General features: G+C 47.3%; 1 protein-coding gene across 4 annotated transcripts in view; it reads right to left on the reverse strand.

Moving 5' to 3' along the window:
• Positions 1–19,775, reverse strand: part of scube1 (signal peptide, CUB domain, EGF-like 1) — a 189,337-nt gene that overhangs the window by 38,692 nt on the left and 130,870 nt on the right. For all 4 annotated transcript variants that reach the window (XM_055650219.1, XM_055650220.1, XM_055650217.1 and 1 more), the window contains one exon: positions 1,389–1,505. In XM_055650219.1, coding sequence (XP_055506194.1) covers positions 1,389–1,505 — 117 coding nt within the window. The remainder of the gene's footprint in view (positions 1–1,388; positions 1,506–19,775) is intronic.

The following is a 19,775-nucleotide window of genomic DNA, read 5'->3' on the forward strand; positions in this document are numbered from 1 at the left end:
CTTGCTGTCCCATTTAGGAGAGGATAAATTTTGGTCAGGAGCAGGATTAGGCCATTCGGCCCATCAAACATTAAATGTTCAAGAGTTTCCAACATTTGACTGATATTCGTTTTCATAAGTGATAGGAACAGAATTAGGCCATTCGGCCTATCACGTCTACTCTGCCATTCAATCATGGCTGATCTATCTCTCCTTCTCAACCCCATTCTCCTGCTTTCTCCCCATAACCCCTGACACCCGTACTAAGAATTCAGTGTGTAAAAACTAAAAATGGTAAAAATACCCTTCAGTATAGCCTCCACAAATTTCAGCTTGCTCAGAATATAGTTACATGTATTGTAAGTCATGCTTGCACCTTTCCCTATTTGCCTTGATCTGATGCAGCCTCTTTCATCTAATTCCCAGTGCAACCAGAGATGTTACAATCCCTGCCTTGGGTCCTATCATCAGGCCAAGCGTAAATCTTCATTATGCCTCTCCCCACACTCTGCTTAGTCCATTCGAGCACAATTCCCAGCCATGTTTGTAGCACGAACCCCAGCGTCTCAGTCATTCCCTGCGACAGGTTGTCTCTGACTATCTTTCTGTATCAACCCGCACTCCCATCCCCCAACCCACCCACACCCGTTCCTTCTTCACTGATATTTAGTTTAGTCTGGTTTAGGGATACAAAACAGAAACAGGCCCTGCGGCCCACCAAGTCTGCACCGCCCAGCAATCACCCGTAAATTAGTTCTTTCCTACACACCAGGGACAATTTACAGAAGCCAATTAACCTACAGGCCTGCACCAGGAGTAAACCGATGCAGTAACAGGGAGAACGTGCAAACTCCGCACAGGCAGCACCCGAGGGTCAGGATCGAACCTGGGTCTCTGGCGCTGTGAGGCAGCAGCTCTACTGCTGCACCACCATGCCTCCCTGGAAGAAAGTCCATTTTTAGATTGCCTATAATCACAATATGCTAGTTACTCTTAGCTCCTGTGTGTGTGTGTGTGTGTGTGTGTGTGTGTGTGTGTGTGTGTGTGTGTGTGTGTGTGTGTGTGTGTGTGTGTGTGTGTGTGTGTGGTGTGTGTGTGTGTGTGTGTGTGTGTGTGTGTGTGTGTGTGCGCGTGCGTGTGTGTGCGCGTGTCTGTGTGTGTGTGTGTGTGTGTGTGTGCGTGTGTGCGCGTGCGTGCGTGTGTGCGTGTGTGTGTGTGTGTGTGTGTATGCGTGTGTGCGTGCGTGTGCGCGTGCGTGTGTGCGTGTGTGCATGTGTGTGTGTGTGTGTGTATGCGTGCGCGTGTGTGTGCACATGTACACACACACACATATATATCTTATGCTACTACAGTACTATTGCAGCTTCAGAACAAATTCATCATAATGCAACCCATCAGTTTGAACAAACCTCCACAATGGGTTAGTCCGTACAAAGTATAGCCTTTCTGACACAGGCATTCGAAGCTTCCTGGGTAGTTGATGCATATGTGGTCACAGGTTCTTTCGAAGGAACACTCATCGATATCTAAAATTGAGAAGAAGAAATGTCAAAGTTTGGAAATTAAAATCCCCGTCACATATCTTGGTGATACAAGTAGAGGTTCCATCCTCTAAAGCAGAGGTCAGCATCCTGCGGCCCCCAGGCCGAATGCGGCCCGAAACCAGAAATCATCCGCGCCGCGCCGAGCTCTGGCTCTCCCGCATCCTGCGCAAAGCCACCGGCACGGCCGCACACCATCTGTGAACATGTTTATGAAAGAACTGCAGATGCTGGAAAAATCGAAGGTTTCTCCAGCAAAAATGCTGGAGAAACTCAGCGGGTGAGACATGCAAGGATTGAATGAGGCTGCCTCATCCGCTGAGTTACTCCAGCATTTTTGTCTACCTTCTGTGAACATGTGATTTGATGCCTGCCATCCGGGACGGGATCCATGTGTACACGTGATAGATGTGGCCCGCCATCCGCTCACAGATATGGTCCCAGCCCCCATGCAGAACAAGGTTGCCCACCCCTGCTCTAAAGGACCTTTCCTACACATTTATTTGAAGCATAGTTTAGCTCAGTTGAGAGATATAACATAGAAACAAGCCCTTCGGCCCACCGAGTCCGTGCCGACCAGTGATCCCCTGCGTGGAGACATATCTGGCCTTTTACTTCAGCTACTTTTCCAAGGAGAACATTCCAAGGGAATTCTCTCACTGTTCAACTGGTGTTGACATGAATCGTTGCCTTGGCAGTGTGTACATGCAGGAAAGTTTAGAAATTGGGAGGTCATGTTGCAGTTGTATAAGACGTTGATGAGACCACATTTAGAGTATTGTGTTCAGTTCTGGGCACCGTGTTATAGGAAAGATGTTGTCAAGCTGGAAAGGGTACAGAGGACATCTATGAGGATGTTGCCAGGACTTGAGGGTCTGATCAATAGGGAGAGGATGAGCCAGCTGGGTCTCTATTCCTTGGAGCGCAGGAGGATGAGGGGTGATCTTATAGAGGTGTACAAGATCATTAGAGGAACAGATCGGGTAGACGCACAGAGTCTCTTGCCCAGAGTAGGGGAATCGAGAACCAGAGGACATAGGTTTAGGTGAGGGGGGAAAGATTGAATATGAATCTGAGGGCTAACTTCTTCACACAAAGGGTGGTGGGTGTATGGAACGAGCTGCCGGAGGAGGTAGTTAAGGGAGGTACTATCGCACGTTTCAGAAAGAATTAGACAGGTACATGGATAGGACAGGTTTAGAGGGATATGGGCCAAACGCAGGCAGGTGGGAGTAGTGTAGATGGGGCATGTTGGTCGGTGTGGGCAAGTTGTGCCGAGGGGCTGTTTCCACGCTGTATCACTCTACAGCGGCACTGGGTCCACGACACATGAATCTGAGTCGATCCTTCTATGAATATTTATAATGAATGGCAGGCAGCCCATATGAGAGTAGTTGAGTCTCTCTGCTTGAGTTAGTGCAGATTCCCCATCCCACCATCGTTCACTGGAGTGCCAACACAGCACACTGACATTTCTGTTTGCTCAAGAGACCAACAGATTTACAGCTGCTCAGCCCCCAAGTTGGGTGTGATGATGAGAAGGAATGCATTGACATTTAGTTTAGTTTAATTCAGACCTGCAGCGAGGAAGCAGGCCCTTCCTTCGGCCCACCTAGTCCACGGCCCACCTAGTCCACGCCGACTATCGATCGATCACCCGTTCACACTAGTTCAATGTTATCCCACTTTCTCATCCACTCCCTGCGCATTGGGGGCAATTTACAAAGGCCAGTTTGTCTAGAAACCCACAAGTCTTAGATTATAGTTACAACGTGGAGACAGGCCCTTCGGCCCATCAAGTCCTAACGATAACCCCGCATACTAGCACTCCCCTCCGCACTGGAGACAATTTACAATTATTTCCTAGCCAATCTGGCTTTGGAGTGTGGGAGGAAACTGGAGCATTCGGGGGAAAACCCACGTGGGTCACGGGGAGAAGGTACAAACCCCGCACAGAATCAAATTGGAGCTTTAATTCGTGGGATCAACAAAGACTGGGACGTGAACTGTGTTAACACGCTGCCCTTTTGAGCCTTGTGTATTGATTTGAGTCCAGTTCAGAATGAAGGGATTAGTGTGTTCCTGGAGCTTTTGGGAACTCTCTCTAACTCTCTCTTGAAAGCCTCCAGAGAATTGGCCTCCACTGCTTTCAGAGGACGAGAATTCCACAGATTCACAACTCTCTGGGTGAAAAATATTTTCCTCATCTCCGTTCTAAATGGCTTACCCCTCATTCCTAAACTGTGGCCCCTGGTTCTGGACTCCACCAACATGTTTCTTGCCTCTAGCGTGTACAAACCCTTAATAATCTTATCTGTTTCAATAAGATACCCTCTCATCCTTCTAAATTCCAGAGTAGTTAAATTGCAGTGGTAGAGACCCGGGTTCGATCCTGACGGTGGGTTCCGTCTGTACGGAGTTTGTACGTTCTCCCCGTGACCTGTGTGGGTTTTCCCCGAGACAATCGGTTCCCTCCTACACGCCAAAGACGTACAGGCTTGTAGGTTAATTGGGTTGGTTACAAAAATGTAAAATTGTCCCTGGTGTGTGTATGATACTGTTAATATGTGGGGATGGCTGGTCAGTGCAGACACAGTGGGCCAAAGGGCCTGTTCCCACGCTGTATCTCTAAAGACCAAAACACAAGGAAAGGCATGCTGTACATTTCAAAAATCAGTGTTCAGACCATTGGGTTTTTGACTACCCAGGTGGAATATGTCACAAGATATTGTTACCAATTATAAAACAAAATGTTATCACAAAAAACCAATGTTTTCAGTGGACTGAGTTTCTGGCACTAGAACACCCTGCAATTGGCAAATCACAACCTTATTAATGTAAATTGATCAATTTGCAAATCCAAAGCAGATTAAGCAGCACCTGAAATAATTTTTCTTTTTCGGTGTAAATCTACAAGCTCCTCAAAGGTCACTGAAAGCTTTAGCATTCTTCTGACATACCCATTTTCATAAGTTCATAAGTTCTAGGAGCAGAATTAGGCTATTCGGCACAATAAATCTACTCCGCCATTCAATCATGGCAGATTTATCTTTTGCTCTCAACCCCATTCTCCTGCCTTCTTCCCATAACCCCCAACACCCATACTAATCCAGAAAATGCCTATCTCCGCCTTAAAAATATCCATTGATTTGGCCTCCAGAGCCTTCTGTGGCAATAAATTCCACAGATTCACCAGCCTCTGACTAAAGAAATTCCTCCTCATCTCCTTCCTCAAGGTACGTTCTTATATTCTGAGGTTATAGCTTCTGGTCCTAGACTCTTCCACTAGTGGAGACATCCTCTCCACATTCACTCTCTCCAGGCCTTTCATTATTCGCTACGTTTCAATGAGGTCCCTTCTAAACTCCAGCAAGTACAGGCTTAGTGGCATCAAATGCTTAGCCTATGTTAACCCAATCATTCCCAGGATTGTTCTCGCCATTTTCAAGAACACTCTTCGTTTCTGATCATTAATGCTTGGGCTATTTTTGTTTTTAATTGTTGACGATAGTTGCCTCCTAGCTAAAACACTAGAGGCGTGACAGTTGCATGGGGTGGGAGATTGCAACCTTCACGTGGTCCGCCCTGTTTCGACGAATGCAATCAACCCGGCGTGCACAATCAAATACGATCAAATAGAACAAGTTGTCCTGCAACTTTAGGCTGTGCAGCCATACGCAAGAAGAAAAAGACCCAGTAGCTGAATAAAAACTACAAGGACAAAAGGGCAGCCAATTCCTTTGCAATCTGAGCAAGAAAAAACTCCTGAGAATATGTTGGGTTAGTAAGTTCTCAGCTTCCCAATACTTGGTTTCTCTTTAAAGTTTAGTTTAGTTTAGAGATACAGCGTGGAAACAGGCCCTTCGGTCCATCGTGTCCGTGCCGACCAGCGACCCCCGCACACTAACACTATCCCAGCACACACTAGGGACAATTTACAATTAGTAACAAGCCAATTTGGCTTTGGAGTGTGGGAGGAAACCGGAGCATTCGGGAGAAAACCCACCCCGGCCACAGGGAGAACGTACAAACTCCGTACAGACAGCATCGAACCCGGATCTCTGGCGCAGTGAGGCAGCAACTCTACCGCTGCGCCACCGTGCCGTGCCGGGGTTTGCCGTTCCAGCGCGGTAATCGGATTGGAAAACAACCAGCTAAAGCTCCAATAAAATCTTCGCCCAACATTTTGTTTAATCAACTGATCATCTTTTGTGAATCAAATTGGAGCTTTCAATCGTGGGCCAACAGAGACTGGGATGTGAACTGTGTTAACACGCTGCCCTTTTGAGCCTTGTGTATTGGTTTGAGTCCAGTTCAGAATGAAGGGATTAGTGTGTTCCTGGAGCGTCTGTGATGGCGCAGTGGTGCAGCGGCAGAGTTGCTGCCTTGCAGCGGCAGAGACCCGGGTTCGATCCTGACTGTGGGTGCTGTCTGTACGGAGTTTGCACGTTCTCCCCTTTGACCGTGTGGGCTTTCTCCGGGTGCTCCGGTTTCCTCCCACACTCCAAGGTCGTGAAGGCTTGTAGGTTAATTGGCTTCTGTAAAAAAATTGCCCCCTAGCGTGTAGGGTAGAGTGAACTCGGTGTGCCGAAGGGCCTGTTTCCACACTGTATCTTTCAACTAAACTAAACTTGCGCTGGCTGAGACGAAGAGGGCAGATGTGTGGATAACTCTTTAAAGTCCCACTCTCCCAATCCTCCACTGATTCCCACAGTTACTACCTGAACTGAGCCAGTTTCTCCAGGTTTCCGTCTATCTTTGGTTTAAACCAGCATCTGCAGTTCCTTCCAACACCATTATACTTTTAACAGGCTGGGCGAGATGCTAAACTCAAATGGGTCTTCCTATATGTGAAACAAAAATCATTGGTTTAATGGATAGAGTGGACGTGAAGAGGATGTTTCCACTTGAGGGCAAGTCTATGACCAGAGGTCACGGCCTCAGAATTAAAGGACGTTCTTTTAGGAAGGAGATGAGGTGGAATTTCTTTGGTCAGATGGTGGTGAATCTGTGGAATTCTCTGCCACAGAAGGGTGCGGAAACAAAGTCAGTGGATACATTGAAGGCAGAGATAGATAGGTTCTTGATTAGTACGGGTATCAGAGGTTATGGGGAGAAGGCAGGAGAATGGGGATAGGAGGGAGAGATAGATCAGCTATGATTGAATGGTGGAGTAGACTTGGTGCGGCGAATGGCCTAATTCTGCTCCTATCACTGATGATCTTATGATCTTACGATAATTTAACCCAGTTGAATCATTTTAGTTGAGGCAGGTACATAGTGTTATTTTGCATCTGAGTGCATTATAGATGACATGTGAGTACTTTGTTCATACTGGGGCCTCAGTCTCAATATGCTTTCCATTTCTAGCACATCTTCCCCTCACTTTATACAAACACTTTAATACACTTTACCTTGCACTAAACTAAACTTCCCCTTCATCATGTATCATTACACTGTGGATGGCTTGATTGCCATCACGTATTGTCTTTCCATTGACTGGTTAGCATGCAACAAAAGCTTTTCACTGTACCTCGGTACACGTGACTATAAACTAGACTAAACTAAACAAGGAACTGCATATGCTGGTTTACAAAAAAAAAGATACAAAATGCTGGAGTAACTCAACGGGTCAGGCAGCCTGACAAAATGAATACTACTGGATACAAGTATAGGAAATACATATACATTTCGTATATACATACATACATACATTTCGTCCCACATATAGGAAATACATGATGTCACTACCAATGTGTATGAAGGAACTGCAGATGCTGGTTTACATTGTAGACACAAAAAGCTGGAGCAACTCAGCGGGACAGGCAGCATCTCTGGAGAGAAGGAAGGGGTGACGTTTTGGGTCGAGACCCTTCTTCAGACTGAGAGTCAGAAGAAGGGTCTTGACCCGAAACGTCACGTCTTCCTTCTCTCCAGAGATGCTGCCTGTCCCGCTGAGTTACACCAGCTTTTTCAGTTGCTACCAGTGGAAAACGTACAGCGTATTTAATGCATTCTGAAAGCACATTTTTTTAATGAGTTAAAAATCTCCAACACCAATAACTTACCTCTCCAGGCACTTTGGTCAATAAAACAAAGTACTTAGCACTTTCTGGGGTAATCACCCCCCCCATCCCCCCCATCCCCCCATCCCATCCCCCGCACAGCAGCCAATAAATCACCTTGAAGAGCTGGATTCGCACAAAATATCCATCAATTTACAAAGCTAACAGAACAGAATAAAATACAGTCACTGACAGTGGTGCCTGGAGTTAATTACAGAGCAAACTACCTCAGTGACTGTTGTGGGTGCAGAAGGCCATGAGCTACAGACTGCTGATACTGCTGTGCTTTGTTTAGTAGCAGCTGGTCCCCATAAAACAGCCTCGGGGGAAGAGGCTAATCTTAAAACCAAGACCGTAATCCTAGATTTTCTCTGCCCTATCTAAACTAATTATATTAATTATAGAAACACGCATTACTGGCCATCGACATCACACTTCAAAGTTAGCTGCTGGGTTTTGTTTTGCGAAAAGACGGCACAAAGTGCTGGAGCAAGTCGGCGGGTCAGGCATGTGCGGGGATCTCTGGTTGGTATGGACTGCGCTGTGGTGGAGTTGCTGCCTCACAGACACCAGAGACCCGGGTTCGATCCTGACCATGGGGGGCACTCCCAGTGTAGGCGAGGGTTTTCCCCGGGTGCTCTGGTTTCGTCCCACATAGACATAGAAAATAGGTGCAGGAGGAGGCCATTCGGCCCAGCACCGCCATTCATTGTGATCATGGCTGATCGTCCCCAATCAATAACCCGTGCCTGCCTTCTCCCCATATCCCTTGATTCCACCAGCCCCTAGAGCTCTATCTAACTCTCTCTTAAATCCATCCAGTGATTTGGCCTCCACTGTCCTCTGTGGCAGGGAATTCCACAAATTCACAACTCTCTGGGTGAAAATGTTTTTTCTCACCTCAGTCTTAAATGGCCTTCTCTTTATTTTAAGACTGTGGCCCCTGGTTCTGGACTCGCCCAACATTGGGAACATTTCCTGCATCTAGCTTGTCCAGTCCTTTTATAATTTTATATGTTTCTATAAGATTCCCCCCTCATCCTTCTAAACTCCAGTAAATACAAGCCTAGTCTTTTCAATCTTCCCTCTGATGACAGTCCCGCCATCCCACACTCCAATGATGTACAGGTTTGTGGGTTAAAGGGCTTCAGTAAAATTGTGAATTGTTCCTAGTGTGTAGCATAGTGCTCGTGTACGGGGTGATGGCCGGTGGGCCTGGACAGTTTCCGCGCTGTAAAGTCTGACGTCTAGAATTATCCATGACTTTGGGATGTGGGAGGAAGCACCCATCTTCCAGGGCTGATGGAACATAATTTAAGTTTCCATCTGAAAAAATAAAATGGAATCGAATACAAATCTTGAGCTTGAAAGGAGGTCCTGGTGAATGGCCACATCAGAAAGAGCTTGTTTAGGAAAAACAGCGTAATTTACCTTGCATTGTAGACCCATAAAGCAGGAGTAACTCAGTGGGACAGGCAGCATCTCTGGAGAAAAGGAATGGGTGACGTTTCAGGACGAGACTGGTTAGGAATAAGATATAGACAGTGATGTGGAGAGATTAAGAACAATGAATGAAAGATATGCGAGAAAAGTAACCATGGTAAAGGAAACAGGCCATTGTTAGCTGTTTGTTGGGTGAAAACGAGAAGCTGGTGCGACTTGGGTGGGGAAGGGATAGAGAGAGCGAGGGAATACCGGGGCTACCTGAAGTGAGAGAAATCAATATTCATATCACTGGGTTGTAAGTTACCCAACCGAAATATGAGATGCTGTTCCTCCAATTTGCATTTAGCCTCACTCTGACAATGGAGGAGACCTAGGATAGAAATGTCTGTGCCGGAATGGCAAGGGGAATTAAAGTGTCTAGCAACCGAGGGATCAGGTAGAAACATAGAACATAGAAACATTGGTGCAGGAGTTGGCCATTCGGCCCTTCGAGCCATTCAATATGATCATAGTTGATCATCTAAAATCGGTATCCTGTTCAAGATTTCAAGAGAAATTATTGTCATGTGTCCCAGATAAGACAATGAAACTCTTGCTTTGCTTCAGCACAACAGGATATGGTAGGCATGAATACAGAACGGATCAGTGTGTCCATATACCATTATATAAAGTGTTCAAGAAGGAACTGCAGATGCTGGAAAATTGAAGGTACACAAAAATGCTGGAGAAACTCAGCCGGTGCAGCAGCATCTATGGAGCGAAGGAAATAGGTGACGTTTCGGGCCGAAACCCTTCTTCAGATTGATAGGGGGTGGGGGGGGGGGGAAGAAGGAAGGAAAAAGGGAGGAGGAGGAGCCCGAGGGTGGGTGGATGGGAGGGGGCAGCTCGAGGGTTAAGGAAGGGGAGGAGACAGCAAGGGCTAGCAAAATTGGGAGAATTCAATGTTCATGCCCGCCGGACGCAGGCTACCCAGGCGGAATATAATATACCATATAATATAATGTACCATTATATAAATATATGCACACATGTATAAATGAACAGATAAACTGCAAATAAACAAATAATGGGCTATTAATGTTCAGAGTTGAGTTTCATAGCCTGATGGCTGTGGGGAAGTAGCTATTCTTGAATTTTTTCAGCTTTTTCCCCATATCCCTTGATTCCGTTAGCCCAAAGAGCTAAATCTAAGCGGACTGCGCGAAGGTGTTCCACGAAGCGATGGCCCAGCCTGCGTTTGGTCTCGCACTGTGCTGGGGTTGTCGTCTGCCTGCCTACAGAACTGTCCCCATGTCTCTTTGGAAATCCAGTCTGCAGCCGCTCATCTGCAGTGAACAACAGCAGCATTATGGAAAAAAAAACGCATTTACAGAGCTGCACACTGGGACCGCACGTTCACACGACACACAAATTGAGTGTTGGTTAGATTGTCCTCCAGAGGCCAATATGACCTCTAATTATATTGGAATTGAAACCAGATTTCCTTTCGAAAACACTGCAAAGAAAGTTGAAAGTGTCTCTGGACGTTTGAGTTACTGCTTTGAAAATCTGCATCAGTTAACAATTGAGGCGGTGCAAGGTGAAGAATGTTACTTGGATTAAAGCTCTGCTTTGTGTCAAGGTTTTAGTTGGGATGTATGTCGTTCGTGTCAAGGTCAAGCATCTTCTTGCTGGGAGATGGAGCTAATCTACTTTACTGCCTCTGCCCGGCAACGTCAGCTCTCCGTGCTCCATGCAGTCAGATGTTATAAACCAGTCCTAGCGGAAAGAGTGAAACAAATGTACAAATATGTTTCACCGGAGAAGAGACAGATCCCTCTTTGCAGTTCGCTCGTGACATAGTTTGTGAATGCTTTTGTTGGTGTGGTTTATTGCCGTTCCTCCTTTGGGGCCGCACGGTGGCGCAGCGGTGGAGCTGCTGCCTTACGCTTACATCCGCCAGAGACCCGGGTTCGATCCCGGCTACGGGTGCTTGTCTGTACGGAGTTTGCACGCCCTCCCCGTGACCTGCACGGGGTTTCTCCAAGATCTTCGGTTTCCTCCCACACTCCAAAGACGTGCAGGTTTGTAAAAAATTGTCCCTGGTGTGTGCAGGATAGTGTTAGTGTGCGGGGATCGCTGGTCGGTGCAGACTCGGTGGGCCGAAGGGCCTGTTTCCGCGCCGTATCTCTAAACTAAACTAAACCCCCCCCCCCCCCCCCACACCCCTCATTTTCTCCAATCCAATAATTGACATTAGTTTAGAGATACAGCGCGGAATCAGGCCCTTCAGCCACCGAGTCCGCGCCGCCCAGCGATCCCCGCACACTAACACTATCCTACACACACGAGGGACAATTTACAAATTTAACAAGCCAATTAGCCTACAAACCTGTACGTCTTGGGAGCGTGGAAGGAAACTGGAGATCCCGGAGAAAACCCATGCAGGTCACGGGAAGAACGTGCAAACCCCGTACAGACATCACCCGCGGTCAGGATCGAACCCGGGTGTCTGGCGCTGTGAGGCGGCAACTCTACCGCAGCGCCACTGTATTGATTGACAAATATTTGTTTTTAGAATTGTGCCTCCATTCTAACCTTACCACCAGCGTGGGACAGGCCTGCCCTCATCAGCCAGTGAGAAACACTGGACACTCAATGTTAAACAAACTAACTGAACTCTGATTTGGCAAACAATGCTTGTTATTTTTGTGCATTTTCTTCTATCCATTTCATATGTTTTAACAGAAAACATTGAGAAAATAAACATTGAGATTGATGCACATTCAACAAGCTTACTAAATCATTCATTTCCTAGAATTTGTACAAATAACCAATCTGTCACTTGGCCTAGAATGCCTACCACTGCTTTGGGACTTGTTACAACACTTCACTACGTGTGGTCATCATGTTAAGAGCTTGGATCAAAGGTTTGAAGACTTTCATTTTAGTTTTAGAGACACAGCGCAGAAACAGGCCCGCATCAAGATTATCCTACACACACTAGGGACAATTTACACTTATACCACGCCAATTAACCAACAAACCTGTACGTCTTGGGAGTGTGGGAGGAAACCCAAGATCGCGGAGAAAACCCACCCCGGTCACAGGGAGAACGTTCAAACTCCGTACGGACAGCGCCCGTAGTCGGGATCGAACGCGGGTCACTGGCGCTGCACGCGCTGTGAGGCAGCAACTCTACCGCTGCGCCACCGTGCCGCCGATTGCTATTGTTTGAAAACGCTCACCTCCAGATTCACGGACAGTTTCTTCCCAGCTTTTATCAGGCGACTGAATCATCCTACCATGACCAGAGAGCAGTCCTGAGCTACTATCTACCTCAGTGGTGACCCTCAGCCTCACCTTGCACTAAAGATTTATTCCCTTGTACTGCACTGTAAGCGTATTGTAATACACTGTACACTGCCAATGTATTGTATTACACTGTACACACGCTGTACACTGTAAATGGCTCGATAGTAATCATGTGTTGTCTTTCCGCTAACTGGATCACAAGCAACAAAAGCTTTTCACTGTACCTTCATATGACAATAAACTAAACCGAAACTGAAAGATATCCATATCCAGCGGTGGTCTATTTATCAGCCAGTGTGCAGAGTAGCATCGGCCAGCTCCTACTTCTCCCTGCTCCCGTCCAGAAGCATGGAAGCGCGCACCACCAGACCCAAGCAGCCCAGACCATCAGACAAACCAACGTCCCATCCATTGACTCCGTCTACACCCCACGCTGCCTCGGCAAGGCCAGCAGCACAATCACGCACCAGTCTCACCCTGGCCACTCCCTCTTCGCCCCTCCCCCATCAGGCAAGAGGTACAGAAGCGTGAAAACGCACACCTGCAGATTCAGGGACAGTTTCTTCCCAGCAAGTGAGCCGTCCCCTCACCAGCTAGAGAGTGATCCTGACCTGCCATCTACCTCACTGGAGATCTTCGAACTATCTTTAATCGACATTTATTGGACTTGACCTTGCCCTAAACATTGTATCTTTTATCCTGTCTCTGTACACTGTGGGCAGCTTGATCGTCATCATGTATAGTGTGTTTGCTGACAGGATAGCACGCAACAAAGAGCTTTTCACTGTACCTTGACTCATGCATCACAGGAAACCCAGGCTATTTTAGAGGAGGTGGAGGGGAACATGCAGGCGGTGGTGTTTGGTGGTGTATGTACATTGGTGACCTCACCCTTGGTGATTGTGGGTTGTGGGTGGGGGTGGGGCCCTAACTATGACTGACTCTGTGCAGTTTGTCGAGGGCATACTCGCACCAACCGCGGTGAGCTAGTGGTGGTGGCGAATGAACGGTTAAAGTGGTCGAATGGGTGTCGGGTCAAGCAGGCTGCTTTGCCCTGGGTGGCCTCAAGCTCAAAGACAGACACAAAATGCTGGAGCAACTCAGCGGGACAGGCAGCATCTCTGGGGGGAAAGAATGGGTGACGTTTCGGGTCGAGACCCTTCGTCGGACACAAGCTTCATGCTTTGTAACTGCACCTATCCAGGTTTAGTTTAGTTTAGCTTGGAGATGCAGAGACACCGAATCAACACCGGCCAGCGATCCCCGCACACGAGGGACAATTTACAATTTTACCGAAGCCTATTAGCAAACCTTTATGTCTTTGTAGTGTGGGAGGAAACCGGAGCTCCCACAGAAATCCCACACAGGACATGGGGAGGACGTGCAAACTCCGTACAGACAGCACCCGTGGTCAAGATCAAACCCGGGTCTCTGGCGCCGTAAGGCAGCAACTCTACCGTTGCGCCACCATGCCACCCTTTTGATTGCAAGTAATACTAAATCTCCTCACTGTAGGCTCCAGCATTCATTTTGTTCGACACGCTGCTACATTACTGGAGTATGTGGGAAGGAATTGCAGGTGCTGGTTCAAACCGAAGAAAGACACAAAATGCTGGAGTAGCTGAGCGGGGACAGGCAGCATCTCTGGAGAGTAGGAATGCAGACCCTGCTTCAGACTGGAGTCTGTCGGGTGACTTTGTGGTCGACATGCAGGCGATGCGGAAAATAGATCAGATCAGTTTAACAAAGGCCCCATAGCAGAAACGTCCATGTGGCAGGGCTGGAAACTGGAAGTATCCTGAGCTAATTCTGCTACCAGCGTCATCATCTATTGCAACAAGTGACGGCTCCCACTGATTGTCGCCGGAGGCTTGCGTCCTTTTCAGGACGGACGATGACAGCGAGGTCAACATTTGAAACATGGAAGACGGACACGAAAGGAGAAGAAGTTTAACAAAAACGATGCACTGTTTCAGTGAAAGGGCTGCCAGTCGGGAGAGCTCCAGGTTGGCATCAGGGTAAACCCAGAGCAGTCTTGGGCTGGTGCCCAGCTGATAAATGCCAGCACAAACAACCACCAAACCCATATTCCCCGCGCCCTTCCAAAGTCCCGACATTTCTCCCACCTTTTTTTTCCAGCTCACTGTCGCCAACCCTCTCTTCCCCAGCGAAACTCCGGGAAAGGAGCTTTCACAACTTAGAAGAATTTAGAAGGAAATAGGCAAACATGGAGCCTCGCGACCCCTCCCTTGTTTATTTGAGTACTGAGCTAATATTACGGCATGCGTCATGACATAAAGTGTCGCTTCAGTATTTTACTCAGCCTGAATTTTTTTTTAGGAGGTGCAACTCGGAAACAGGCCCTTCGGCCCATCGAGTCGGCGCCGGCCAACAATCGCCCGCACGCTAGTTCTGTCCTACACAATTTACAGAAGCCAATTCACCTGCAAACCTGAACGTGGGAGGAAGCCGGAGCACCCGGAGAAAACCCACCTGGTCGCAGGGAGAATGTGCAAACTCCGCACAGACAGCACCCGTGGTCAGGATCGAACCCGGGTCTCTGTCAATTTATGACATTGTCAGGGAGGCTAATGAGAAAACTTCTTCCTTCCCCTTCATTGAGAATTATATATGGCCTTCTGAAAATTGTTCGAAAATAAGCCAATGTACCAAATTTGCTGAACATAATTCTAGTTTGACAAAATGAGTTGACCGCTTAATGGTTAACACTTGAATATTTTAAACCATGGGTTGATATCAGTGCTGTTCACTGTCACTGTTTTAATAACGTTATAATCAAAGACTTAGTAGGCCCCTCTCGGTCATGACTGACCATGGGCGATGTCATACGGAGGACAAGCCTGGGCGATGTCATATGGAGGACAAGCCTGGGCGATGTCATATGGAGGACAGGCTGTTGCCCATGCAGCACGTCACCCCCTCTCCACGTCGCTGATCGATCCAAAGGAACAGCAGGGCCGTTACAGTTTGGCACCAGCGCTATCGCAGGAGCTGCCAGAGCAAGGTTGTACGCAACGACGAACTCCCTTAGGGGCCCCGACTCCGGATTTTCTTGAGGTTTACTCCTGGAGCCTTTTCCATGACTGGATATGGCCACAAGGCAGTGGAGGTTTTAAATCAGAGTTCTCCCTCCCCTAGGTACACAAAAGTGCTGGAGAAACTCAGCGGGTGCAGCAGCATCTATGGAGCAAAGGAAATAGGCAACGTTTCGGGCCGAAACCCTTCTTCAGACTGATGGGGGGGGGGGGGGGGGGCAGGGGGGAGAAGAAAGGAAAAAAGGAGGAGCAGTTATAGAGGAGGTTGTGAAACTGTCTCCAGAGGGAGGAGGAGAACTTCTTCAAAGTAGGCAGCCCTTCAGGAGATTTCACAGTGGAGTAGACAAACTATTTAAGAAGGAACTATTTTCCCTCTCCTAGATGAACTGCCTTCCCAGGCTGGAGAGCCCCATCTGCCCAAGACTCGTGGGGGCGGGAGCATCTACCTTCCCGTGCAGGTCCATAGCACCTGCCCACTGCCACAAATCAAAGACGATTCACAATGAATATGGCACATTTTAAGCAACTGTAAATTTGAGACCGAAATAATTTATTATTGTCAGTGGGGCTATTATGAGATTTCCACTTTCCCTTCATCCCTTCATTACTGAGAGCTTTCCAAAAATTGTGCACTTTGCTTTCTAAAAATGTCAACTCTGGGTTGTAATAGATCTTCTCCTATTAAACGAAAAAGCTATATTTCCACTTTAATAGACAGTGGTTCAAAGGACATCCGCAAGACATTGAAACTGTATCCATTCCCGACATCCTCCAATCCATCATTGCGACAGGAAGATTATTACATGTCGAATTTGAGGGAGCACATTTTTTGATGGACGGGGAAGTTCTTGAAAGCCATTGAAATGACGTGGAAGTATGTTGAAGGAAAGAGAACTTTCACTAAAGTGTGGTTGAGTTTTAATCAGTGGCGGCTGAGCTGATGTGCAGGATACAGTGACGTTTTAACACAGACGTAAAGGGCCTGTCCCACGGTACGAGTTCATCCAAGAGCTCTCCCGAGTTAAAAAAAAAATCAAACTCGCGGTAAGAATGAACGTAGCGGGCACGTCGGAGCTCGGGGACGTCTCTTAGCGGCTCGTAACGCTAACGGCAGGTACTCGGGAGACACGGTTAGTTCGGGAAGACTCCATGTTGAAAAAAGTCCACGAGAGCCCCGAGTACCGGCGAGCGGCCCTTACCGTAAATGTCCGAGTTCGAATCAGGGCAAACTCGGGAGAACTCTTGAATTAGTTCCTACAGTGGGACAGACCCTTAAGTATCAGAGAAGATAACTTTCAAGACCAATTTCCAAAGTTTGGAAAATCATCAACCAAGCACAAACATTTGGATGAATCTAATGCATCTAACATGTGGGTAGCACAGTGGCGCAGCGGGAGAGCTGCTGCTTTACAGCGCTAGACTTCCACAGGCGCTGTCTGTACGGAGTTTGTACGTTCTCCCCGTGACCGCGTGGGTGCTCAAGTTTCCTCCCACATTCCAAAGACGTGCAGGTTTGCAGGTAAATTGGCTTCTGTAAATTGTCCCTAATGACAATAGACAATAGACAATAAGTGGACGAGTAGGCCATTCGGCCCTTTGAGCTGGCACTGCCATTCAATGTGATCATCCCCAATCAGTACCCCGTTCCTGCCTCCTCCCCATATCCCCAGATTCCGCTATTTTTAAGAGCCCTATCTAGCTCGCTCTTGAAAGCATCCAGAGAATCTGCCTCCACCGCCCTCTGAGGCAGAGAATTCCACAGACTCACCACTCTCTGTGAGAGTTGGATTGAGTTGGATAGCACCAGTGATTGTGTATATGTGTATATATATGTATATATACACAGGCTAAACTTTTAAAATATTGTTTACAGTGTACTATGTGTACATATTCTGTTGCGCTGCGGTGTTCTATCTGGGACATCGGACAGTAAAGCACACCTGACTCTTGACTAATAGTAAAATGTAACGGCACTCGGTTTAGAAGTTTCAAATCAATTGTCCAAATATATACCGCAGGATGCGAACAGGAGCGTGAAGAAGTTCAACAGCACATGGATTTATGCTTCGGCCACTTGGAAATGTGAAATTTAAGAAGAACTTGAGTGAGTGCCAGTAAATGTGACACAGGTTGGCAGAGTCTTCATCATTGACAGACTCCTGCACATCTGTTCAACTCAAACTGCTTTGGACATTTCGTTATGCGACTTTAATCTTGTACAGTTGTGATACCTGCTCTTGCAAGCAAAGAAAATGATGAACCTTAAAACAAGTGTTCGTGAGCTTGGTTCTGCACTGCAGACATGGTTAATAGCTTCCAACATTTGACTGATGTTCGTTTTCATAAGTAATGGGAGCAGAATAAGGCCATTCGGCCCATCAAGTCTACTCCGCCATTCAATCATGGCTGATCTACCTCTCCCTCTCAAACCTCATTCTCCTGCCTTCTCCCCATAACCCCCGACACCCGTACTAATCAAGAATCTATCTGACTCTGCCTTAAATATATCCATTGACTTGGCCTCCACAGCTTCCAGGGGCAAGTGGAATCCAGGGATATGGGGAGAAGGTAGGCACGGGTTATTGATTGGGGACGATCAGTCATGATCACAATGAATGGCGGTGCTGGCTCGAAGGGCCTAATGGCCTCCTCCTGCACCTATTTTCTATGTTTCTATGTTTCTCACCGAAGTTGCACCAGCTTCTCGTTTTCACACTACAAACAGCTAACAATGGCCAGTTTCCTTTATCATCGTTACCTTTTTTGCATATCTTTTATTCATTGTTCTTACAGGTCTCCACTCAGGTGGGTGGGAGATCAGGACCACTCTCGGGCTGGTGATGGCATTAAGCAGCAGCGTTGGAGTTGAATGATTTGGATTTCCTGAGCCAAAAACATCGCTGTTGTTTTTACAAGACAGTTGGAGTCTATTCTTTGACTTGTAAGGATTGCTTCGAGTGAAATAATTAAATTGGAAGAGCCAAAGGTTTTACGCACGGGCAAGTCCAACAAAACTTTACAGAAGAGGTTTATACAAAGAGCCATCTTTATACAGCCACGTGCCCAAAGCCAAGTCGTGTTAAAGCAATTTACAGCTCATGGTGGACCTTTGAAATGTAGTCACTTGGGATTGTCGGAAATGGGACAATTAATTTAAGCGCAGCGAGGTACCTCAAAAAAACAATGAGGTAAAGATGGATTTCTTTTTATGATGTTGTTTGAAGGATAAGAGGTGGGAAATTCCCCCGCTCCTCTTTAAATTCCAGGCTGGGAATCTCTTCCACAGCTGACAGGAGAGATCGGGCCGTAACGTAGTCTCTCCACTGGAAAGTGAAACTGTGCGATATTCATTAAGTCAACTCGTTAATGTTCTGCGTCAACTCAACTTTATGCCCGGGCGTTTGGAGAGTGAACTTTGACCCAAGACCTTCAGAGGGAAAGGTCGCATGGTTTTGGTCACGGCCATTAGTGGGGAGTCTGTGCCAAAGCAACGAGGAAAACAAACCGGGGAGAGAAAGAGTGATAAAGGCAGTAAGGAGAAAAGCAAAGAGGGTCTGCCTGGCCGTGGATACTCAGGTGGTCGGGCAGCGCTTGTGGAGGGAGGAACAGTACTCTCAATTCAGGCCACTGCCCTTTCATCAGATAAAGTTAGATATAGAAACATGGCAAATAGGTGCAGGAGTGGGCCACCGTTTACACCCCAATCTATCACACCTTTTGTCATTTATTCTGAAGTCTGAAGCATAAGGTCATAAGTGATGAGAGCAGAATTAGGCCATTCGGCCCATCAAGTCTACTTCGCCATTCAATCATGGCTGATCTATCAGATCTTTGGGTCAAGCAGGGTCTTGTTACTGTATCGTTAAATTGAAACGTAACCTATCCACGTTCTCCAGAGATGTTGCCTGACCTACTGTTGCTCCAGCACTCTGTGAAACGTCACCTATCCACGTTCTCCAGAGATGTTGCCTGACCTACTGTTGCTCCAGCACTCTGTGAAACGTCACCTATCCACGTTCTCCAGAGATACTGACTGACCTGCTGAGTTGCTCCAACACTCTGTGAAACGTCACCTATCCACGTTCTCCATAGATGCTGCCTGACCCACTGTTCCAGCACTCTGTGAAACGTCACCTATCCACGTTCTCCAAAGATACTGCCTGGCCGGCTGAGTTGCTCCAGCACTTTGTGTCTTCATTAGTACGCCAACATCTACATCTCTGACACGTACTAATCAAGCATCTATCTATTTCTGCCTTACATCCACTGGCTTGGCCTCCACTGCCTTCTGACTGAATAAATTCCTCCTTATCTCCTTCCTGAAAGACAATCCTTTAATTCTGAGGCTATGACCTCTAGTCCTAGACTCCCCCACTAGTGGAAACATCCTCTCC

The sequence above is a fragment of the Leucoraja erinacea genome, chromosome 19 (genome assembly GCF_028641065.1).
Source record: "Leucoraja erinacea ecotype New England chromosome 19, Leri_hhj_1, whole genome shotgun sequence".
NCBI lineage: Eukaryota > Metazoa > Chordata > Chondrichthyes > Rajiformes > Rajidae > Leucoraja > Leucoraja erinaceus.